General features: G+C 46.0%; 1 protein-coding gene across 1 annotated transcript in view; it reads left to right on the forward strand.

Annotated features, from left to right (window-relative positions):
• LOC311234736 (protocadherin-15-like) overlaps window positions 1-25348 on the forward strand; it is a gene marked incomplete at its 3' end in the record, with an annotated part of 504680 nt that overhangs the window by 295857 nt on the left and 183475 nt on the right. Inside the window, exon 16 of the mRNA XM_084321979.1 lies at window positions 19355-19660. Within this exon, the coding sequence (XP_084178105.1) occupies window positions 19355-19660 (306 nt within the window). The remainder of the gene's footprint in view (window positions 1-19354; window positions 19661-25348) is intronic.

Genomic DNA, 25348 nt, shown 5'->3' on the forward strand with positions numbered 1-25348 from the left:
CCACCTTACAAACAGTGTCTCTGGGCTAGGGAGCCCTCGCTTTTCTGTGAACGGTCGTTTTGACTTCGCTTCACATCCAGTCTCCCCACCTTACAAACAGTGTCTCTGGGCTAGGGAGCCCTCGCTTTTCTGTGAACGGTCGTTTTGACTTCGCTTCACATCCAGTCTCCCCACCTTACAAACAGTGTCTCTGGGCTAGGGAGCCCTCGCTTTTCTGTGAACGGTCGTTTTGACTTCGCTTCACATCCAGTCTCCCCACCTTACAAACAGTGTCTCTGGGCTAGGGAGCCCTCGCTTTTCTGTGAACGGTCGTTTTGACTTCGCTTCACATCCAGTCTCCCCACCTTACAAACAGTGTCTCTGGGCTAGGGAGCCCTCGCTTTTCTGTGAACGGTCGTTTTGACTTCGCTTCACATCCAGTCTCCCCTCCTTACAAACAGTGTCTCTGGGCTAGGGAGCCCTCGCCTTGGGTAGGGCCAGTTCGCTTCCTGTGGGCAAAGCACGAAATTATGCTGCACTTGTAACTCCCCCCAGAGCTCTATAAACATTATGTTACCCTTTAGTTGTGAGTAAACGTTGCTTTAATCACCAAGATAGAGCTTTCTATTCATTTGTGATATCCCCGAGTAGAGCCTTCCACTCGAGTCGCCAGTAGAGCTTTCTACTTTAATTTTAGCCAAATCTGTGATTTAATTTTACTCCAGAGGCTTTTGACAGTAGTCCTGTCTTCTTCGGCCGTTTAGCACCTATTTTGGTTAGTATAAATGCACATCGCCAGGGACGCCATGTTGAATGCCCACGCTCGCTCTTAGGTCAGATCGATAACTTCATAACTCATTGGTCTGCCTATCTACACCTCAAACAGCGTCCTGTGAAGTGGTTGACACGCAGAACCAACCGAGTCTACAAAATGTTGTTGTTACCACTGACCGACAAGAGACAGCGAATGCACCGTTCCGACCCCCGTCAGTCATCGACCTTAGGTCGAGTGATTGAAGTTGCGGAATCTTTTATTTTATTTGCACTGGGACGGACTCTCTTTAATTAGATGAGGTCCATTTCCCTAATCCGTTACACGTATTTATCACTATATGGCTTTACTTGATAATCCCATTATACAGAATCCACCTTTAGTCCTTAATGCAAGGATAAAGCCACTTATTCTATTTTACATCATTAATCAAAAATGCATGGGGTGAAGTTACAATGCAAAACACATTTCATGCTTACCCGGTCGTCTGGTCAGAAGAAAGGATACAAATCATATTTATAAAGAGGTAATTTTAATTAGAAAAAGCTAGTTACAAAAAGATACTGAAGTGGAAAGCACCCAATTCAGTTTAAAATAAGCACAGAACAAAACATCTCATCATGGACGGCTTGTGCCCAGTGTCGAGCACCATTCTTCTCATCTCTCAAAAAAGTCTCTAAGCAACAGCTTCCTCTCTCTCCAGCTCAGTGTAAAAATCTGCCTGTGATCTCGCCAGTTGGCCCTTATAAAGGGCCCCATGGTCTCTTCTGCTTATTGGTCCAAATACAGCGCTGTCACCGTGATGTCATTTCACCAGCCAGTCAATGCACGGCTCGTGGGGACTGGCTCTCCTTCCATTTTACTCCACTAGGCCGTAACTCGAAAGTAATTGTAACGTTTTCGCTGGAACAGACTCCCTTTGTTCTCTGCTGTGGAAAGTCCCTTCACTTTTCATCTCATTCAGACCCCACAAAGGGTTAACCAGTTTAATGCGTCTGCCGGCCGGAGAGCTCCAGGAAGAGGCCCCCGTACATTCCTCTGGGCTGTAGTCATTATTGAGAGGGAATAACTGGCCTGTGTTCCTACAATACACAATATACCTGTACTGCCTACTACATACCTGTAATACATCAATATACTATTGTATATTGCATTGTATATATTGTATATATATATATATAAATATACAATACACCTGTACCAATCATTGGTTTTATTCTATGCAGACAGGACAGGTTTAGACTGTGCCGACTTGCTCTCAGCTCAGGCCTGCTCTTCACTCCGACTGCACATTAACTGTAACATAGTTTTATACGTGTATAAAGAGTATACAGGTCATATACATAGCTCCAATCATGTATAATAAACATAAGAATATTATACAAAGTGTCACTCGTTGACTTGTGGCACTTTAACATGTGTTTACACATAACGTGTTTCTATTCCATTGTCCAGGAAGAATCTACAGACATTCCCCATAATCATATATAAGATCAGGATGTCAATTTCCAAAAGTGTCACTTGTTCTGTGGCACTTCACAGATTGTCTCTTTGTTTGGCAAGCCTTCAAACAAAACATCTGAGCTACAGAGAAAAGCCTCCTTGATATACTCGCCATCAGTGAATGGCTTTCCACATTTCGCAATGCAATGAGCAATGCGATAGCTTGCTTCAGTTGCATGGTTTTTAGCAGTCGTGAACACTTTGAGGGTGCTGGCTTGCTTTCCATACCTGGCCACTGCACATTTAATAGATTCTGCCTTAACTTTTTTGATGCTTCGTCTCAAAATGGCGTTTCACACCTGACGTTCTGCAAACTACATTTTCTAAACATAAAGTACACACAGCACGGTCCTTCTGACACACAAACCCGTAGTCGTCTGTCCACGAGGGCTGGAATGCCCGAATTTCCTTTGCTTTAACTTTCTTAGCGGGGTTGCCATCATGAAAGACGGCACATACAGAATGCAACCGCAGCACTGTGTGATTACCTGGGAAATGCTCGCGGGCGCGGGAGGCCAGCTGACTGCTGACAGCTGAGCACCATGGGAACAGCTGTATAGCTGTCATAGGGGTGTGCAAAACAGTCGACTTACAAAAAAGAACCTGTGGGAGGATTTCAACAAGATAAATGCGACAACAGTGCAAAATATTTCACTATAATATTTCAAAGCGAAGTAAAAAAGAAATAAATTTAAAAAAAAGATATAATTAAATTTTAAATTTGTTATGCTGCCAATGAAAATGCCCCCACGTGCCTATGCGGGCACGCGTGCCTAGGGTTGCCTACCCCTGGTCTAGAATATAAATATGTTTTTATCGTTTTCTGCAGTAATTCCTAGAACGTGAGTTATAGGCATAAACGCATATAGATTATCAACTGCCGTTTGTTGCGATACACGCTATATTAAAAATTTCAACTGTACATGATCCTAAACGTTATGACTGATCATGCGCGGATGAACGGGGGGGGATAATTCCGTGATCATCAGTAAATGTTTTATGTAGTATGGGTGATATATTGATCAGAGCAGTTTGCATTAATAATAATAAACAAACACGCTGAAAGTATCGTTACTGTCCTCTTACCGTTCGCCGATGAGACTGGAGGAAAAATATCCCACTTATTTGACGGCGATCTACTAGATCCATTTCCGGTTTGTATAATAATAATAAACGCCCAAATCATATCGATTATTGAGTTATGGCAGCAATCCATATACACGGATGTGTGTCTAGAGTCCCGCAACAATATGTGAGTGCCGGACGCATTTTCCAGATACTCTCCGATCATCCACCAGGCGGCAGTATTGAAGCGTTGCAGAGTTGTGCAGGCTCCCACTGTATCAGCCGAGGCTGGGCGAGGGAATTATGAATACCATGACGAAAAAATGAAATATGATATCAATAACGTTGTACGCCGTGGTTTGGCAGAATTAGCATGACCTTGAAACACGTTGTACGACGTTATTGGCGCCAGATGTGTTAAGTTACACTGCTATCTTAACGTTAGCAAGCTAAGCATGCATAGCGCAACCAGTGTAACGGTAAGTAACTTGTGTTCCGCTGGGAAAGACCGTTCATCACTACATACAACTTGGTTTAATCCAAACGTCCATTCAGAAACTTTGTATTATGAAATAATTCTGGGATGTCTGACTATTTCCCTATGCATTGGTGCGAGTTCAGCTGACAGTGTATCCATAAAGTCCATGACATAAGTTCATGAGATGATGTTGTGTTTGAGGTGGATGTTGTTGAGTGTGTGGGGTTTTTTATGTATCAATTTGAAACAAGCCTCTTGACTGTTGGAATTAGGGGTTAAAAATAGCTAATATTATTCAATATTAGACATTCATTGATCCAGAGGCAACCGGCTATTTGTCTGCTATTTGTAGATATATCAAGACAACAACACAACTTGCCCTCAGGGACAATAATATTTCATCTATTTCCATCTATAATATCAGTGATTATGACCAGACGGAACACTAACACAGGAAAGGGCTAATTTAGATACAGTATGTATGTATTATTTACTGATAATTGAAGGTACCTCAAAACATGAAACCAAGCCATGTCACACATCGTGTGTGTGTGTGTGTGTGTGTGTGTGTGTGTGTGTGTGTGTGTGTGTGTGTGTGTGTGTGTGTGTGTGTGTGTGTGTGTGTGTGTGTGTGTGTGTGTGTGTGTGTGTGTGTGTGTGTGTGTGTGCGTGCGTGCGTGCGTGCGTGCGTGCGTGCGTGCGTGCGTGTGTGCGTGCGTGTGTGTGTGCATGTACTAGTCTATATGCATGAAATGTGCATCTCTATGGCATCTCTAGCCTCTACAAGTCAGACTTTCATTGTCATCATTTATTTTTAGTTCCTTTTCTCCACAAGTGTACACAAGTATACCTACATACCCCCTCCCACTACATAAGGTTAACCTTTCACTACCAATACAGAAGGTTAACCTTTCACTACCACACTACATACGGTTAACACTTTCACTACCACACTACATAAGGTTAACCTTTCACTACCACTACAGAAGGTTAACCTTTCACTACCACACTACATACGGTTAACACTTTCACTACCACACTACATAAGGTTAACCTTTCACTACCACTACATAAGGTTAACCTTTCACTACCACACTACAGAAGGTTAACATTTCACTACCACACTACAGAAGGTTCTATTTCATACTGGTTTCCGCTCAGCGTCATTCTGCACTAACCTCACTTCGTGCACAGCACTGAATAAAAAATCCACAATGTACCTTTACATACCGACATCCGTCTGGCCACACCCCTATCCGCTTACCTTCATAAGCAGGTGTGTGGTCACCTACTCGCCTCCTTCTTCACTTTCACCACAAGGAAGTGCCTTGGTATATACCCCACTTGACGAGGTTGTTTAGTTGAAGAAAGTTGATACGTGTTTAAATTTTGTCTTGCTTTTTTCTTTCTCTCATATATTTTAAAAAGAAAAAAGCTAAGTCATAATGTTTACCTCGGAGGGTCGCGCTAGCAACGTCACCCATCACCAGCGGTTCTCCATTGCCTCCTCTGTCGTGCGTCTTGGAGCGGGGTTGAGGCCTCTTTCGTGGTCGGCAGCCACACCCGGTAGGCGTCCGATAGATAGTTTGCCTCTCCAAGGAGCTGGTGCACCAGCGCCGTCTCCGGTGCGATGGCCTGGTTCCGGCTCTGGTTCCTCTGCCTCCGGGGAGTCGTCCGCTGTTGGGCGGCCGGCTCCTCTGGGTGCAGGCGATTTGAGACGCAAACTTTTTGCGTCGGCTCGCTCCCGTCGCAAGATGGTGGCTTGTAGACGCGACCGGCCTGGTTTTGGTGAGTTGCTGGAGTCGGATGAGGATGCGTCTGATTCTCCATGGCCGATGGAAGAAGCGGACAGGTTCTTGTTCGAAGCCCCGGTGGAGACATGTCCGCCGCCTGTCCAGGTAACACTGGAGGGGGGTGAGATGTCTCCTTGGGATTCCTCGTACGCGGATGTTGGGTTAGAACCTCCGACTCGGCGGCAAGATGCCCTGCTATCAGCCACATCAGAATGTGGCTCTTTAACCAGTAGTCTGCTGCATGTGAGGGACGCAAGCTCGGTGGGGGAAAGTATGCAGGGGGAACTGCGTGCTTTGTTCCCCGAGCTCATGGCAGCGGCGGCAGTCGCAAACGGCGTGCCGCTGCCGCAGCCACTGCCTGTTCCTATTCCTGACGATCTCATAGGTCATCTATGGCAACGCCGTCCGGTGAGAGGGGTGGACGTTGTCTGTCCATTTTTCCCCTCAATGAAGGCCTACGTCCGTCAGGGACAGGTGGTCTCCCACATCATGGGCCTCACCCCCGCCTACGTGCAAGTCACGAGGGTGGTGGGTTTGGTAGAAGGCATGAAGGAGGGCGTGCCTCAGCTTGATAGGCCGATGGCGGCGCTCCTTTGTCCTGAGGTGGTGTGGGAGCCGTTATGGAAGCCGGTTCCCCAAGGGAAATCGACGAGGCGGTTGGCTTTCTGGAGTGACCAGTCATTTATCTCTGCGACGCAATCTTTGGCTGCCACTTCTAACATCTCGCAGCTGGCGAGATTCATGTCTGGGATACTGACGGGCGGTATGGAGCTGACTGATTTGAAACATGATCAGCTCGCCCAGTCGGCAGGAGCCATCCTGCATCTGATCCAGCCGCAGGCCATAGCCGCTGGGAAAGTACGCGCCCTGGCCACTCTAGTCCAGCGCCACCTTTGGCTGGAGCAGGCGCGTGTGCCGGAGAAGAAGAGGACTCCACTTCTGACGGCACCCCTCTTCGATGCTGGACTTTTCGGGTCGGCACTGCAATTGATGACCTCAACCTGCAGGGAGATGCAGGAGGAGCGTTCCGTGCTCCAGCCTCATTTCCCCCCGCCCGATGTCGCCGGTGGAGTCAGACGGCAGGCTTGTCGTCGGGGTTCCGCCGCCGTAGCCGCCGCTGCTACCACCGCCACTGCTGGACCTTCGGTAAAGAAGTTTACCGTCCCTCCGGGGCTCCCCGGGGTGGCAAGTCCCGAGCGGCTCGTGGCAGGCGTTGCTGAAAGTTGACTTTTTCCCTCTGTGGTCCCCCCCTGTTCCCTTCCCGGCCCAAATATGATTTGTTTATAGAAAATAAAGAGTCCCTCCTAAAAGGGAGCTCATGTTAGAGCTTAAGCATGGCCTGCAGCTTACACTCGGTTGAAAAAGGTTTTTTCTGCCTCGACCTGAATCTTCACATAAAGGTAGAGGTTAGTTGTGTGCTCTGTTGCTTAAACAGTGATATTGCGCCGCAACACTATTGTGTTGGTCTGCAGTAATGCTCGTATGAAAAAGTACCGCCGCTCAGGCTGCTCTCTCTCTATCAGATTTTCTGTGTCTTACAACATAGATACGGGTGTCGGGTTCACACATACATAACTTGGCCTTGTTATAAACCCTGTTCACAGATGTGTCTGTGGCTAGCGTGCATTGAATTAGCTTTGCGCTGTTCATTAGCATATTTGCTACTTAAGGTATCATATGGCTGTTTGTTGTTGTCGTATGCAAGGGTTGGGCTTGCGAGGGGGTACCGGATAAACCCCTCCTTCCCTCTTCTGATTGGTCAGGGGGTTTCTTGGACTCTCTTTTCATTTTGGTCAGGGCCAAGCTGTTAGGCAGCTTGGCACGGGGGGGGGGGGGGAAGGGTTTCCCTGACTCCGCACCTATCACAGGCGGTTGAGTCCTGGGTTTCCCCCCGTCATAGAAAACGTCACTAGGCACGTTTCTATTGGACGACGGCTTCCGTGAGTTTTTTCAGACCCGTATGTAGGGTCTGTTATTGTCAAGTTGTCGGGCAGAGCGTAGGAACTTACTGTTCTACTACGCTCGATATACGTGTGACTTGAGTCTGTTGGTCACTTGACTCAATGTTACCGTGACTTTGCAATCTATGGCTCACGTGGGAAGTCTCTCTGAGGATTCCTGTCTCCTCTCTGTGGTGAGGGTGGCGGGATGTAAGACTGTAAACTATTTTTACCCTCGGCCGCGTCACTTGGGATTAATTTCAGTCTGTGTTTCTTTCTTTTTAATAATAAAAAGGGTGAAGAATATGAAGCACGACAACTCCTTGTCGTTCTCCCAGGCGACTTGAAGGACCAATGTCTGGTGTCTGGTTAGACTATCCATTGATGTGTTTGGGTCTCGACGCATACATAGTGCTGGCTTGGGGTGTTTTCTGATAAGAATCATGCAGGAGGCTAGTACGCCTTGGTTGCTCGTTATTAAAACAGCATTTTTATAGGGCAACTGGGATGGGGGATTTTTTCCTCTTCCGAGCGCCTGTTACTGGGTCTCGACGGATTCTCGTTCATATCTGGGGGATGTTAACAGAATAGATCAGAACATAGGTAGAGGGGTCTCATGCCCTTGGGGTGGGCCACTGAGCGCGGTACAGATGGGACCGCCTGGGTGGTGCCCTCTTTTCATGTTTTAGATCGACACGCATGCCTACCCCCTCTCCTGGAGTGGGGATGTCGGCGTGGTTAGGGCACGGGACTGGTTCTGGTCGCGCTGGTCCAGGTCAGTTAACCCGTTGTCCGCCAGGGACGCAGATCTGCTGTTCTGGTACCCTGAGGGACTTGTGCTTTTTTCGGGGGGGAAAATGCCGGGTCGGCCCGGGTGTCACAGGGTTGGGCGTTATGGAGACCCTTTGTTGGGTACATGTTGTACCCTGCGCTATCATAAAGGGGCTGGTTCTCCATTATTTTCGCTCCTCTCTCACGCATGGCGAAGAGGGGGCTGTTGGGGTGGTCTTCTGGACCTCCTCTGGTAGCCCTGTGTGCTTCCCGAGCCGCCGGGCCCGGTCCGAAGTTGTGTTTCGTCGACCCGTAGGCCTGGAATAACCCTTTTTTGAAAACTGAAACACTTGTACTGCGGTGAGACACTTGTACTGCAGTGTGTTTTGGAGTTTTTTCTTGAGGGGTTATAGGAACAACCACCGCCTGTGATACCAAGAGGGTGGTTGATTCCCTGGTGTGTTGGAGCAGAGTCAACTCCCGGGTTACCCGGTTGAGTGTGCCCCTGCACGTTCATGACGTCTGCCAATCGTGTCAGCCTTCTCTGCCTCGACCCCTCTGGGTGGGTTTTTTTTGGTGGAGGCTTTGTCATGGTGCGCAACAATGCCAGCATACGCCCCTTCCGCCGGGGTGCTGTTTTCAGTTGACCCCTTTGGCGCCTGTCTCGTCCGCAGTGCTCCAGGCTCGGGTCTAAAGCCTGCTGCCTGGTTTAAGGGATCGACCCCTCTGGGGTCGTCTCCCCGGTGCGCTGCCTGCTTCCGTTATGGTTAGCCTTTTGAGTGCTTCAAGTTACGGCCATGCTGACTGCCTGTGTTGCAGGGTCAGTGCGCCAGGCGGTGTACTAGTGGGGGGAAGGGCCCGCTCTTGGAGGGGCCCTGTCCGAATACGCTGGCGATGTGGGGGGCGGTGTCACTAAGTGACCGCCTGGTGAGGTCTTGATGCTTGGCGTCATTGACCTCTCCGGGCCCCCTTTTTCCAGGGGATCCAGTCCCTTCAGTGGCTCTGGGTCTTCCTTTGCGCTCCGCTGCTACGGCCTTGCCGCGGGGTTGAGTTTGCTCTTGACCTCGTGTTTTTGGGGGCAGTAACGAGGGTTGTTCCTTCCGTTCGTTCCCTGGTGGCATGCGGGTTGTGCGTGTGCGTAGTCGTGGGGTCAAGCCACGATTTGCTCACCCTGTGCGTTGAGTTGCTCGAGTTTCTCTTTGCACGGTCGGATCCGTCTCCCTCCCGTCCTCCAATAGGGAGGGTATCCTCCATTAGGGAGGGTCGGGGGGGCTCGGTCCTCTCCGGTCTGATGGTTGTGGGGGGCCTCAGCGGGGTACATTTGTCGAGCTTCTGGCTTCCGCTCAGCTCCTGTTGTGCAGAATGACGCTGAGCGGAAACCAGTATGAAATAGAACGTAAGGTTATGTATATAACCAAGTTCTATGAATACTGGTGACGCTCAGCGTCAGGACGCCACTGCGGCCCTTGACCTCGCCTTGTGGTGAAAGTTTGGGAAGGAGGCGAGTAGGTGACCACACACCTGCTTATGAAGGTAAGCGGATAGGGGTGTGGCCAGACGGATGTCGGTATGTAAAGGTACATTGTGGATTTTTTATTCAGTGCTGTGCACGAAGTGAGGTTAGTGCAGAATGACGCTGAGCGTCACCAGTATTCATAGATCTTGGTTATATACATAACCTTACGTTAACCTTTCACTACCACACTACAGAAGGTTAACCTTTCACTACCACACAAATTTTTTTATTACTATCATGACTATTTTCCTTTATCTGATGGGTAGGTTGTGTTGGAGGTTTGGAGTTTGCAGGGTCACAAGACAAAGGCCTCAGACTGGAAAGCTACAGTACCAGGTGTTAATTGCCCTAGAGAGAGGGGGGCCATGGATTACAATGAATTCTGGGTGAAAGAGTTCTTCATGAGTGTGGCACTGGCAGTTAATCACTTTGATTCAGATAATGGGTGTTTTCTCAGGAAACAGGACTGTGATATCAGCATGATATAGCATGATTTATAATACATATACTGAAAACTATATCCCCGATCCGAACAAGTGATGGCTTATTTTGAAGGTATGAATCTGTACTTTCATATTATGTAAAACATTTTTGAAGATGCCTCAACAAGACCATAATGTCTATGGCTAGTCACATATTGAAGCTCAGTTAGTTTCTCTTCCCTATTTTTTGCCTGTAGCAACAATTAGATTTGAAATTAGTTTCAAAATGGTGGCACCCTGATACAAATAAAAAAGCTACTGTACATACATACTGATTTCAAATAGGCCTATAATTAAAAACTATTAAAATACATTAAACTGGAAAAAGAAATGCGTTTGAAATGTAAAATAATAGACCTAAAATGCTGATAATAAATCATCATCAATCATCATCAATCAGCCTATGGATTTAGTTTGTCCATAGCTACGGCGCACACAACACACAATGTGGTTATTTTAATAACGGAGCATTGCAAATGTGAATCCCGCAGGGATATTTTGAATGAATGAAACTTGGATCTGAGGTTATTGTGGAAGGCCTACCCGGCGTTTGGCTCTGATCCGTTTTATATTATCCGCTGAATATAGACTACTGTACCAGTTCCAATCAGGTTTCAGAAAATCACACTCCACTGACACCTGTTTACTGTACCTGACCGATTATATAAAACGTGAGATGGACAAGGGGAACTACTGCGGGATGGTAATGTTGGACCTGCAAAAGGCGTTTGACACGGTCAACCACTCCATCCTACTAGAAAAATTAAGGGCGATAGGCTTTGATAGCAAGTCAGCCAAATGGGTCAAGTCCTACCTGGAGGGAAGAGAACAGGTGGTAGACATCAATGGCACCTTGTCCTCGTCCCTTCCAGTGACATGTGGGGTCCCCCAAGGAAGCATTTTGGGGCCTCAACTGTTTTTAATATATATTAATGACATGAAATCGGCATGCGATTGCAACCTGTTCCTGTTTGCTGACGACTCTGCACTCCTGGTCTCTGACAGGGATAAGTCTAAAGTGGAAAGTGTCCTGAGCAGTGAAATGAAAAAGATCTGCTCTTGGCTCAGTGACAATAAATTGTCTCTACATCTGGGAAAAACAGAGGCCATACTCTTTGGGTCAAACGCCAACCTAAAGAAATCCCAGGGTTTTAAAATTAGAGTAGGTGAAAACATTATTGAGGATAAAGAGGAGGTCACCTACCTGGGCTTTATTTTAAATAACAAACTTTCGAACGAAAAAAGGTCAATCAAAAAACCAAATCTTTATTTAGAATTTCCTCGTTCATAAATAGAAACGCTCTGAGGACCCTAGCTGGAGCCCTCATCCAATGTCACTTTGACTATGCTTGCACTTCATGGTACAGCAACATATCCAAACAAATGAAGACAAAGCTCCAGACCTCCCAAAACAAACTAGCGAGACTCCTGCACAACCTTCACTTTAGGACTCACCTAACGCCAGCCCACTTTAGCAGTCTGGGATGGCTTAGGGTTGAAGAAAGGGTACACCAGCTTAAAATGCTACTGGTTTTTAAAGTACTGAAAGAAACGGTCCCCAAGTACCTAGTAAATTATTTTAATAAAGTAGGAGATGTCCACAAACACGCCACAAGAGGAAGCCCCACGGACCTGGTCCCGCCGAGAGTCAGGACATGCATGGGGAAAGATGCATTTTTTTACTCGGCTACGGTAATGTGGAATGCCCTGCCAACATTCATAAAACTCCTGAACTCCCCTCTCGGATTTAAATCCGCCCTAAAAACATGGCTCAGCAGCAACTCAAATTGGTCTTAATATGTTTTTTATCTCTTTTATCATAACTTGGCTTTTATTTCTTTTATCATGAGTTGCTTTTAAAGGTTTGCGGATAATTTTTAACATTAGTTAACTGTATGAGTTGTCAGGTTAGGTGTTTTTATACAAATGTTTAGGATGTGTCCTGTCTAGTGTACATGTCCATTTGTGCTTCTGTGCCTTTTTATGTTCCATGTATGGACCACAATGGAAACAAGCCTTGGCTTTATTGTGTTTTATCCATTTTTGACCAGCGTTGTTGACACTGTTATTGTTTTGTCTTTTAAAATGTCTTTGTCCTACGATTGTGTCAAAATAAAGTATTCAATTAAAAATATTCAACTGTCACACGTTATTGTGATATTGTAACTGGGATTAAAATGTCTGATGAGTAGAAAAAGGCAGAAGAGGCTGAGAGAGAGCCTGGTTAAATTGATCGGCTCTCGCAGGGCGAAGCTGGGTGTGTTGACTACTAGGCGCAAGAATGAGTTGAATGCGCTGTTTGACGGACTTGATGACGTGGACGTGGGAAAAGTGAATGAGCAATTGCAAGCCTTTGATGTTTTGATGAATGAATTTGAGATGCATCAATCTGCATCAATCTGTTCAAGCACTGTTACCTGAGTGATGATGAAAAAGAGGGTGATGAACATGACTGGTATAAACCAAAGGTTAATCAATTCAATGCATTTATGGATGATGTCCAAAACAGATTAAATCCTGATTAAATTAATATTGAAACTGTTAATAGCCTCCAATGCTTATTAGTGCGTCCGCACGTTTGCATGTTTCAACCACCTCCTATAATAGGGGTCGCGGCTCTCTGACACCGTTATTTTGGGGGTCGCGGCTTGAAAACTTTGGGAACCCCTGATCTACACATACATGTATTTATATAGTACATGATACCTAATATCCTCATAAGTATCTATTAATTCTTATCAATTAGATACTTTTTGGGCTTGTTTTTATCTACTTATTCTGAGTTGAAATAATTATTTTCGCTAGCAAGATCTCATTCGATGATTCATTCCATTAATTCCACATTTAAAGAAATATAATCTGATTGGGGTAATGAGGGACTTAAAATGATATAAATCGATATGCATTTAACTTGTCTGGGATATTTTCCCGTTAGAAAGTCATGGTTCCGGCGATCGACACCTCCCCCTTTTGAACTAAGGCGGCCAGGCGCAATTATCCTCATTACTGAAGTCTGGTTCGAATTAACGAGATTGTTTGAGCCTGAATGAGCCTTTGAGAAACCGAGATAGCCTGACTTCAATCATCGTTTTTTTTTTTTACATTTCTAGAACCTTTATTTACCCAGGCAAGCAAGTAAGAACAAATTTTGATTTTATTTATTGTCAAAAGTATGCATAATTTTGTGTTAATTCCATAACAAGAGATATGTAATGTTAATTACCTGAAATTATTCCGTATTTTGGGGGGGAAACCCTGCATATATCGGTATCGGTTGATATCGGTATCGGAAATTAAGAGTTGGACAATATCGGTATATCGGTATCGGTAAAAAAGCCAATATCGAGCATCCCTAAATTTAATATATATAATATTTGTTTACTAGGGGTGTGTATCTCACCCTCAATCAACGATCCAATGCATCTAGATAAATTTAAAGCTGCCCAACAGATCAATACTATTTTTGCCTCGATGCAATGTGATTTTGGTGCAATAAGATGTGATCGAATAAAATGTGATTCAGTATAGTGCAAACGGTTCCATTTTAACCACCTCTGCCACTGCCATTGCAAGAAGAAGATTTTAGGCATAAATAAATACAATCCAGTAATGGACAAGGAACCCTTCTTCTTCTTCTTCTTCTTGTTCTTCTTCATCAGCCTTCTTCACATTTAAATGATATGACTCTACGATGACGTCTCATCCCTATTTGGAATCTGGAATTTGTTGGTAGTCAGGCCACTGCTTATTAATAATGCATTGATGCAATATGATAGACAATATGACCAACAAAAATGAAAAACTCCCTGCCAAAAAACAAGTCTAGACACAGTAATGAAAAATGAAAAAACTGTGCAGAGAAAAAAACATTGGAAAGACACTCGATTATGTATCTGAGACCTCCTGCACCTGTGTGTGTGCCTGCTTGCTGTTGTGTCTAGTGCAGGGGTCTCAAACTTGCGCGCAACTGTTTGCGGAGTCGTTGTGCGAGTTGGATGTTTTATTTATTTTATCACGTGTAGGCTACCATAGCGCAGGCTCATGACAGCAACGTTACGTTAGTGACTTGGTTGAAACGTGATTCCAGAGTGATACCAAGTGGAAGGAAAATATATCCAGTGCGTATGGCAGGCATTCTCGAAATTCTCTGCTGTCTCCTCTGCAAGCAGTGCTCTGCCTGTCTGTGTGTGTCTGGCTACTCTAAGCCAATCACATTCAGCGTCCCGTCAGCGTTTTTTTCCCCCACCCACAGTCTGCGAATCAGAGCAGAGTAGGGCGGGTTTTCACGGAATGAGTGTTGTCTCTTTCAGCGGGTCCGAGTCAGAGCAAGTTGACAGCGCATCTACAGGTAGTCTAATCTGCAGGTACTGTAGCTAGTAACCTCGTTCCCAGTTTTACAGTATCTCCGTGAGATAAATGTAGCTAGTAGCCTAGTTTCGCCAGCAGGCAGTTAGTAGAAAAATATGGCATGCTCATCATGCTGAATGGACTGAAAAATATGCGTGCATCCTCCCAGCACCAAACCAATGTGCCTAATTAGGCCAAGAAACGGTAGCTCTTGTGAAGAGTGGCATATTTGAAACGCCACTACGAAACAAAACACAGTTATTTTGATGCAGCCTTTCCTCAAAATTCAGTGCTAAGAACCACAAAAATAAATGGAATGAAATCATCATATCAAGCTGCAAGCAGAATTATTGTTAAAGCTATGTCACAACGAGAAAATGCAACCAAGTCCTCACTCAGTGGCATGGGTGTTGGCTAAACACAAGAAGCCATTCTCTGATGCATACATAATAAAATAATGTATGACTGAGGTGATGGAGACCACGTTTGAAGGCAAACAAAAGCAAATCCTCCTCAGATAGCACAGCAACCAGAATAACTGAAATACTGGCTGATGATTTGATTAAACAGCTTTGTGAAAAAAAATGCACAGTGCATTTCCATAGCGGATGAGTCCACTGACACCACTGAGAATGCTCAGTTGCTGGTGTTTGTGAGGTTTTAGTGAGTCTGTGAGAAGATTGGATCAGTTGTACTTTTTTTGTGGAATATTTGATGCGGCCCAGTCTCACCCAGACTCTACCTCCAGCGGCGCCCAGGTAAATTGAGTTTGAGACCCCTGGTCTAGTGTATGTGTTTGCATCCTTGTTGCACCCACTTTCACAGGCCGATCATACAGTGTGTTCAATGACTTATGCAAATTAGCCATGTGGCTTATTTTGTGCCTATATAACAAGGTTGATGCTTTGCAATGGAAGCCCCTTGGTGTAAAGTCACTCGTGAGTTAAATACCCTCGACATCGCCACCTGAATTGGATCCTTTTCAGGTGCTGGTGAGCGGAGGGTAACCTGTCGGAGTACCGTAGTGACCACCGCTACACTTGTACAATGGCCCGGGTGAATGCTTGATTGGAGGGGTGTTGATTCATTTCAGATATACTGCAGTGCTCTGACATAGTAGCCTCCTCACAGTTCTAAATTAATGCACTATCAATAATTGGGTCCCACCCCCTACAATGTCGTGGCAACTGATATAAGCTTGGGCCGCTGGAAAATCATTAATGATGTAATGATGTACAGAAAAAGAATGAGCTTCACTGAGGCAAACGAAGCTTTGCCTCATGGGGTAATTAGCCCCCTGGTTGTGCGTTATTTTCCGATAACCGCACACTAGGGCTGGGCGGTGGGGTCTAAAATTTACGTATATCACGGTATAATTTGACGAGACGGTAACGGTATATATCATGGTATATTCTTACATTTATCTTAAAATTTCTATATAAATGCTTTTGAAGGGGTAAAACACTGGTATGGCAGCTATTACTGTACTCTTCACATAGTACAGAGGTATTTTAAGGGGGAAAACATTTGTATCCACTTTTTCTCCTCCTGTTTTTCTGTGTTTTTCTCCCATCCCAATTGAGTCGTTATGCCAATTCCCCCCCTCCCCTTTCTGGTCGTTGCTCGCATGTGCCCCCCACTGGTCGGTCTAGGGAGCCCTGAAGTCTATCAGATGCTTCCTCCGAGACATAGGAGACAGCCAGCAGCATCTGTTCACCTGCCATTCACTCTCATTGGGGAGGTGTAACGTGTGGGAGGTCACACTACCCTCACCATCTCCCTCCCTCGCTGTGCAGGCGCCCTGACCGACCTGTAGGAGTCGCTGTTTACAACGACCAGAATACCACCCCACCGGCTTCCCTCCCGCTGACTCTGCCAATTGAGCCAGTATGACGACCGGCCAAGCCGGAGGCAACGCTGACAGCCGGATTCGATACCAGTGTCTCTGTGGTGGTGACGAGCGCTTAGTCCGCTGCGCCACCCAGCAGCCCTATTTTAAGAACATTTATTGTGCAAAACTGCAATCGAAAAATGCAAAACCTTTTCTCAAGTTACCTTTTCTCAAGTGTCTGCGGGCATGTAAGGTAATTAATATTTTGACGCTGTTGAAATGTAAATAATAACAAATTATAAAATGATTCTGTTACAGCTGCTGAGCTATATACTATAGCTAATGTCCATCAATATCTTCCTTTTGAATGAAGTAATCGAATCAGGATTGTTAACAGAGAGAGAGAGAGAGGAAGGGGGAGAGAGATAGAGAGAGAGAGAGAGAGAGAGAGAGAGAGAGAGAGAGAGAGAGAGAGAGAGAGTGAGATAGGGAGCGACGGACGGACGGACGGACTCAGCCCCCCCTTCCCTCACTATTGGATGCCTCTGAGCGTTCCCAGGGATTTAGCTAGCGTTAGCAGCTAACATTAGTTAAGGTTTTAGCGCAACGTGGGCATTCCAGAATGGCGAGGATGCAAAGCATGTTAGACCATTGGACCCGTCGCAGAGTTTACATTCTAAACTGCGCGACTCGCGAGAGAAGTTGTCACACAGCTGTCAAACGCAGGGCTGAAGAGCTAGTTTGCTTCTAGAATTAAAGGTCCGCTCTGCTCTGTCTATTATGAAATGACAATTGCGCATTGACAAGCCTATTATGCAAAGTCAATACTCGCACACTGTGCTCTTAAATGATTTTCCCAGTTCGCACATATCTATTTTTAGGGGCAAATGCCAGTGAAATAGTTGCACGTTATTGCTACTTTAGAGCTTCTCTACCGGTCACAAGGTATAGTCAAAATCCATACCGTAGCGCAAATTCATACCGGTGTACTTTCTATACCATTTATACCGTCCACCCCTACCACACACCTCATTGTGTACTATAACGGGTGGGGGACACCTGACATGAACCTCCACAGGGCAGAGACAGCAGGAGAGGAACACACAGTAGAACAACACGTGACGCATCACCAACACATTGAGTTTGGCGGTTTGATAGGAACAGTCAATCCTATCATTTACACTATTGGGATTTATTAATGATTTGATTGCATTCAGCATTGTTCCTGGCAATTTTACCGTGCAACTCCATATACTGAATCTCCACATGTATAACCCTTCTTACCCCTTCCATATCCACATGTATAACCCTTCTTAACCCTTCCATCTCCACATGCATAACCCCTCTTAACCAGTGATGGGAGTAACGGCGTTATAAAGAACGGCGTTACTAACGGCGTTAGTTTTTTCAGTAACGAGTAATCTAACGGATTACTCATCCAATCTTAATAATGCCGTTACCGTTACTGGCAAAAAATGCAGCGCGTTACTGTCTATGATTGAAGCTTTTTTTTTTCATCAGAAAGATCTCTGCGACGAGAGGCATTCTATAAAGCTGGGAACGAGGTTAGTCCTTCTCAGCCAACTTCAGCGCGCGATTGGCTGAGCTTGAGTAAAATGCCATGGTAAGCCAATCAAAGGTAGAGGTGGGCGGGTTCATCCAGAGTCTGAAACACAGCGCAACAACACAAGCCAGTCGACGTGAGACCGCGGTCCGTGTACGCTTTGATAGTTGTTTTGGTGGCCAAATAATCCAAAACGAATCCAACGAACAACACACGCGAGCATTCAATAACAGACCGCGGGTCCATGAGCGTTTTTGTTCACTCTAGTCTTGTGTTAGTTGTGTGTTGCACTGCAGTAGTGGAGGCTCTACTCTGCTGACATAGTGCTGCACTTCCTGGTTTAATAGCACAGTCTTCAGGTGCTCAGACTCAGAGTCAGATATATATATAGACTGTATGTCATGCATGTCTTAAATGTCATGATTAGATTTGTTTAGATGATTAGATTAGATTCTTATATCTGTATGTTGTGTCATAAATGTCATGAATTGAAAATGGGGGACCCTGATGTAAACAAGACGAAAGTCTTTCTCTGGTCTGCATCCCCTTAACAATTGTGTGTATTGAGCTGTACTGTACTGTACTGTACCCATTCTGCAATCTGTTAATTAAAATGTTCAATCAATCAGTATATATTTGTTATTTATTTTTGGTATAGTGCTTAACAAGCATCATTTAATTTTGCCCAGTTGTGGCCTGTTGAGGGGCAATACATGATATCAAAAGTTCCAAAACATCTATTGTATTTGTATGATCCACTATATAAACATAGTAATTATAATAATATCTACATACATGGCATTTGATTGGAGGCTAGTCTCACTTTGTCCCACAGCAACATAAAAAATGGTTTAGATTTGTGTATGTTGTTTATGTAAAAAATATTACTTGAAAGTAACGCAATAGTTACTTTCTGAAGTAACTAGTTACTTTTATAATTTGTAACTGAGTAAGTAATTTAGTAACTTTTTGGAAGAAGTCACTAGTAACTGTAACTAGTTACTTTTTAAAAGTAACTTGCCCAACACTGCTCTTAACCCTTACATATCCACACGTCTAAGCCCTCTTAACCCTTAATTATCCACACGTCTAAGCCCTCTTAACCCTTAATTATCCACACGTCTAAGCCCTCTTAACCCTTAATTATCCACACGTCTAAGCCCGCTTAACCCGTACATCTCCACACGTCTAAGCCCGCTTAACCCTTCCATCTCCACACATCTCTTTTAACGCTTACATCTCCACACGTCTAAGCCCTCTTAACCCTTCATTCTCCCCACATCTAACCCATCTTAACCCTTCCTTCTCCCCAGGCCACAGACGTGGATGCGGGGGCCAATGGCCAGGTGCGTTACCGGATAGTGACCCACCCTGGCTTGTTCACCATCAACGCCAACGGCAGCATCTTCACCGCGGTGCCCCTGGATAGGGAACTGGTCAGCCGGTACAACCTGGTGGTGGAGGCCTCGGACGGGGCGGTGGACCCCCGGCGGACCATGCTGACCCTCTCAGTCCAGGTCACAGACATCGATGACAACAGCCCCGCTTTCTCCCAGCAGACCTATGTGGTCAACGTGCCTGAGAACAGCCCTGTAGGCACTGTGGTCCTGAAGATTAGTGTACGTTTCTCTCTCTTTCTGTGTGTGTGTGTGTGTGTGTGTGTGTGTGTGTGTGTGTGTGTGTGTGTGTGTGTGTGTGTGTGTCTGAGTGTGTGCGTGCGTGCGTGTGTGTGTGTGTGTGTGTGTGTGTGTGTGTGTGTGTGTGTGTGTGTGCGTGCGTGCGTGCGTGCGTGCGTGCGTGCATTCTACAGGGTATGTCTTCTCTCGGCTCTGTCTCTCGCTCTTTCTTTGCATTGGACAGCAGGGTTGCTCAATTGGGACTCCCATTTTAAAATGCCATATGATCCCTCGCCTAAGCATTTAGCATTTCACAGCACGATCCAACCCCCGCACCCCCGCCCCCCCCCTGCCCCCCTCACCCCCCCATCCCACCGTCCCCCGTCTCCTCCTCTGTTATTCATGTCGGAGCTCTCTGGGTGTCTTTGGACTCAAATGGAGTAAGACTTAACGCCGGCTTCTCTGACAGTCAAGAGTCTGGAACCGGGCTGTCAAAGGGGATCGTTTTTTTCCATCCCTCCTGGCAAACTGTGTCATGTAACGCTCCATGGCCCGAGAGCAGGTCCCGCGGCTTGATGGAAGCCGCCTCGGGGTGGCACCGTCAAAACGTCCAGCTCGCGCCTGCTTGTTGTTCGCAGGGGACGCAGGGGAATACCCCGGCACGGGCCGAACGCAGTGAGGCAAGAGGAGAGGGCGAGTAATTGCCAGCATATTGTGAGTGACGTCTCACTCGGAGAGGAATGTGCAAGAAGGGGAAAGGGGGGGGGGGGGGGGGTGAGTGACACTCGCCCCGTGACAACGCTAATCTCCTGGACAGCGACACCCCCAACCCTGAGAGGACGAGGGCGGCTGGCATGACACCCGAAGAGCGAGACAGAGAGAGAGAGAGAGAGAGAGAGAGAGAGAGAGAGAGAGAGAGAGAGAGAGAGAGAGAGAGAGAGAGACAGAGAGAGAGAGACACAGAGAGAGACACAGAGAGAGACACAGAGTGAAAAGGAGCGAGAGACTGACAGACAGTGAGACACAAAAAATAGAGAGGGGGGGCAGAGAGAGAAAGAAAGATAGAGAGAGGGAGAGAGGCACACACACACACACAAAATCTGTAAAACAGTTCATCAATCAAATTAGGCATCAATAAATACATAAAATAAAAACAATCAAATACAAGCAAAACAAAGATTGAAGGAACACGCCAACTTTATGGGAATATATTTATACAGACCACTAGGCTATCTTAAAAGCTCTTGGCTCTTGGCTCTGTTTTGGCTTGGCTCTTTTTAAATTTTTTGGCTTGGCTTTTCCATGTTTCTGACTTTTTTTATATCAGGGTATAATGTAATTCCCTGTGAATCCGCTTTTTCAAAGCCCCTCCACCTGAAAGGCTCTCTCACGCCCACAGTCAGCTTTGATGGGAAAGCCTTGATTCCTTTAGTCTGTGCCATCACTATACTGGATAGCACCTCCAATCACGGTCATGGCCCCAGCGCCTGTGTGCATGTAAGTGTGATTGTTTTTATTGTGAATGAATGAATGAAAACTTTATTTAACAGATTGCAGAATGGGTACAATACAGTACGGCTCAATACACACAATTGTTAAGGGGATGCAGACCAGAGAAAGACGTTTGTCTTGTTTACATCAGGGTCCCCCATTTTCAATTCATAGTGACATTTATGACATACACAACATACATGACATTTATGGCATAGGGACATACAGGTATTTAGTACTGATACATTTGTGACATAAACGGTATTCAAATATACAGTACTGTTACCCATAGATCCTGACAGAGTATATACATATGATGGGGAGGGGACTGTACATTAGGAGGGGGTGAGTGGGTGGGAGAGAAATATACATATGGTGGGGAGGAGACTGTACATTAGGAGGGGGTGGGTGGGTGGGAGAGAAATATACATACGGCAGGGAGAGAATATATACATGCGGTGGGGAGGAGACTGTCTATTAGGAGGGGGTGGGGGGTTTGGAAATTTACGGTGGCCAGTTTCGAATTGCAGCCTCCCGTAGGTGCTCTTTAAGAGCAGTTTTGAATGTGGGTAGGGATTCACATTCCTTTACAGCTTTGGGTAGGGCGTTCCACATTGATGTGGCATAATTGTGAAACGTGTTTAGTCCCTTGTTTGAGCCGAATCTGGGTTTAACATGATTTGTTGAGCTTCCTCTGGTGTTGTGGTCGTGGTATTCACTGACCTTTGGGAAGTATTTTGACATGTACATGGGTACCTTAGTCGTATAGTGTATCTTGTAGACCAGGCCCATCGCAAGTTGCTGTCAAAGTGGGCAGGGGTGAGGTGGGTTCTAGGGGTAAGGTCAAGTACTGTAGTAGTCTGACCAGTTTGTTTTGTGATGTTTGTAATCTTGTTTTTAGCGCCTTTGAGGTGCTTTGGTACCATGAGGTGCACGCATAGTCGTAGTACCCTTGAATGAGTGCTCCTGCCAGAGTCTTCAGGGTGTTCTTGTTTACCAGAGAGGAGATCCGGTACAAGAATCTAGTTCGTTGGTTGACTTCTTTTATTACATTGGATGCCATTTTGTCACAGGAAAGATTTGCCTCTAGGATGGAACCCAGGTAGGTAATTTCATCTTTCCTTGTGACAATATTGTCACCCACTGTAACTGAGAATCCGTCGGTCTTGCTGAGTTTGTTATTTGAACCGAAGAGAATGGACTCTGTTTTGCCCATGTGTAATGATAGTTTGTTATCAGCGAGCCAGGTGCAGATTTTGCCTAGTTCCGAGCTGAGGGTTTCTTCAACCTGCAACTTGTTCTTGTCAGAGACCAGCAGGGCTGAGTCGTCCGCAAACAGGAACAAGTTGCAGTCACAAGCTGACGACATGTAATTTGCATAAATTAGGAACAGTAGCGGTCCTAGTATGCTTCCTTGTGGAACACCACAGCTCACTGTGAGGGGGGGGGGGATAGGGTACCGTTTACCTCCACCATCTGTTATCTCCCCTCCAGGTAGGATTGCATCCAGTTCACTGATAAACTATCAAAACCAATTGCTTTTAGCTTGTCAATCAGAATGGAGTGATTGACAGTGTCAAAGGCCTTTTGTAGGTCCAGCATGACCATGCCGCAGTATTTGCCCGCGTCCACCTCTTGTTTGATGTGGTCGTTCAAATAGAGAAGGCATGTGTCAGTGGAGTGGGATGTTCTGAAGCCAGATTGGAATTTGCAGATTGTGTGCAGGCGTCAGTGCGTATACATGTGTTCGAGTAGATGTTGCTTGTGTGCATGTATGTGCACGTCTATGCCTACTGTTTACATACTGTTTCCTGTTTATTGTGTGTGTGTGTGTGTGTGTGTGTGTGTGTGTGTGTGTGTGTGTGTGTGTGTGTGTGTGTGTGTGTGTGTGTGTGTGTGTGTGTGTGTGTGTGTGTGTGTGTGTGTGTGTGTGTGTGTGTGTGTGTGTGTGTGTGTGTGAGTGTGTGAGTGTGTGAGAGTATGGGTGAGATATGTAGGGAGCTAAGGCTGTCCCCGAACCCTGTTTTTAGGGTTCGGAGTTTGCCAGGGTTTTTCGAACGGGTGTTCGAATATTCGTTTTTTTATTAATTAATTTTATCATTATAGATCCTACGGGGGGGCGGCATTGCATAGTCTATCGGTGAAAACATCTTTGTTTACAGTGGTGGCTGTTCATGTAAACATGTAAACAAAGCACTCAGAAGAAAATAAAGGGAAAAGACGACCTGTATCGCGGTCCGACAGCAGTCAGACATAATATCATATAACGCAGACTCACTTTTTGCCGCCGGCCCGGTAGAACATCGCCGTATGAATTGGAATAGCCGTCGCATGTCTCCCAGAAGCTTTCTGGTCTGGCGGGCTTGAACTTTCCATAAATGTGTATCCAATCCATAAATCCATTTAGTTAGATCCGGGTACTGACTGTCTGATGATGTCCAAAGCAATGAAGTCCACAATGGAGTCCAATAACTCCTTCTTTCTCTCCCCACTCATTGGTTTATTATCAAATTGCAGTGGTGTCTGCGTGGTTGAGGAGGTGGGCCCGCCGTCCAGATCTAGTTTATGTACCTAAAATAATGAATTATTTTATTATTATTATTATTATTAGCCTATATCATTTAGTTCTTATTACATTTATTTGAGGCCAGGCCAACAGGGCATCGCGCAGCAGCCTGCACATGGCGAATGGCGATACTTCTAATTAGCGCCCAATACTTAATTTTTTTTAAATGAGCAGCCAGATTTGATGTGCCACCGTGGAATGCCAAGTGCTTGTCACACATTTGACACACAGCCTTTCCTTTATCCTCCGCTAATTTAAAGTGTTTCCACACAGGTGACTTCTTCCCACTTCTTGTCGTTTTTTTTTTTGCGAAGGTTCGAACCCGTTAATAAAAATCCGAACCCCAGCGTAACGAACGATAGTTCGAACATGTTTAAAGTATACGTGTGTGCATGCTTGCACATGTGTTATGTGTGCGTGCGTGTGTGTGTTTGTGTGTGTGTGTGTGTAATGTATGTTCATGTATGTGTGTATGAGTATGTCCTTCACATGTATATTCACATGTTTAAAGTATGTGTGCATTTCTTTGTGTGTGTAATGTGTATGTGTATGTCTATGCTCATGCATACATATAGTTTCCTGTTTCGTGTGTGTGTGTGTGTGTGTGTGTGTGTGTGTGTGTGTGTGTGTGTGTGTGTGTGTGTGTGTGTGTGTGTGTGTGTGTGTGTGTGTGTGTGTGTGTGTGTGTGTGTGTGTGTGTGTGTGTGTGTGTGTGTGTGTGTGTGTGTGTGTGTGTGTGTGTGTGTGTGTGTGTGTGACATACATGTAGCAGCATTGGTCCCTGATGGCCTCTTGCTCAGTATGGTATGCAGATGATAAGATACGATAAGATATTCCTTTATTGAAATTCAGGGGAAATTCATGACACGAACAGCTACTTTGAGCGTCAGCACTTGATGAGGAAAGAACCAATTGAACCCTTCAACTTGGCTTCATTTGATCAGAACCTATTAATGATTCATATTAGTTAATCAATTAATCATTACAGTAGAAACATTCATATCCACTGTCCACGCCTATGTTCAATGTAACAACACTGTAACATAAAGTCTGTGGTTTCTCACCCCTCCACCCGTCTCCCCTGCTCTCCCTGCACGTCTCTCTTTCTCCTCCCCTCTTCCTCTGTGCCCCTCTCTCCTCCTCCTCCTCCTCCTCTTCCTCCGTGCCCCTCCTCCTCCACCTCCTTCTTCATCTGTGCCCCTCTCTCCTCCTCCTCCTCTTCCTATGTGCCCCTCTCTCCTCATCCTCCTCTTCCTATGTGCCCCTCTCTCCTCCTCCTCCTCTTCATCTGTGCCCCTCTCTCATCCTCCTCTTCCTCTGTGCCCCTCTCTCCTCATCCCCTCTTCCTCTGTGCCCCTCTCTCCTCCTCCTCCTCCTCCCATCTTCCTCTGTGCCCCTCTCTCCTCCTCCTCCCATCTTCCTCTGTGCCCCTCTCTCCTCCTCTTCCTCCTCCTCCTTATTCATCCGTGCCCCTCTCTCATCTCCTCCTCCTCCTTCCTCTGTGCCCCCCTCTCCTCACCCTCCCCCTTCTTCATCTGTGCCCCTCCCTCCTCCTCCTCTTCCTCCGTGCCCCTCTCTCCTCCTCATCCTCTTCCTCCGTGCCCCTCCCTCCTCCTCCTCTTCCTCTTCCTCCG

The sequence above is a fragment of the Notolepis coatsorum genome (assembly GCF_963971535.1).
Source record: "Notolepis coatsorum genome assembly, chromosome: 9".
In the NCBI taxonomy this organism is placed as follows: domain Eukaryota; kingdom Metazoa; phylum Chordata; class Actinopteri; order Aulopiformes; family Paralepididae; genus Notolepis; species Notolepis coatsorum.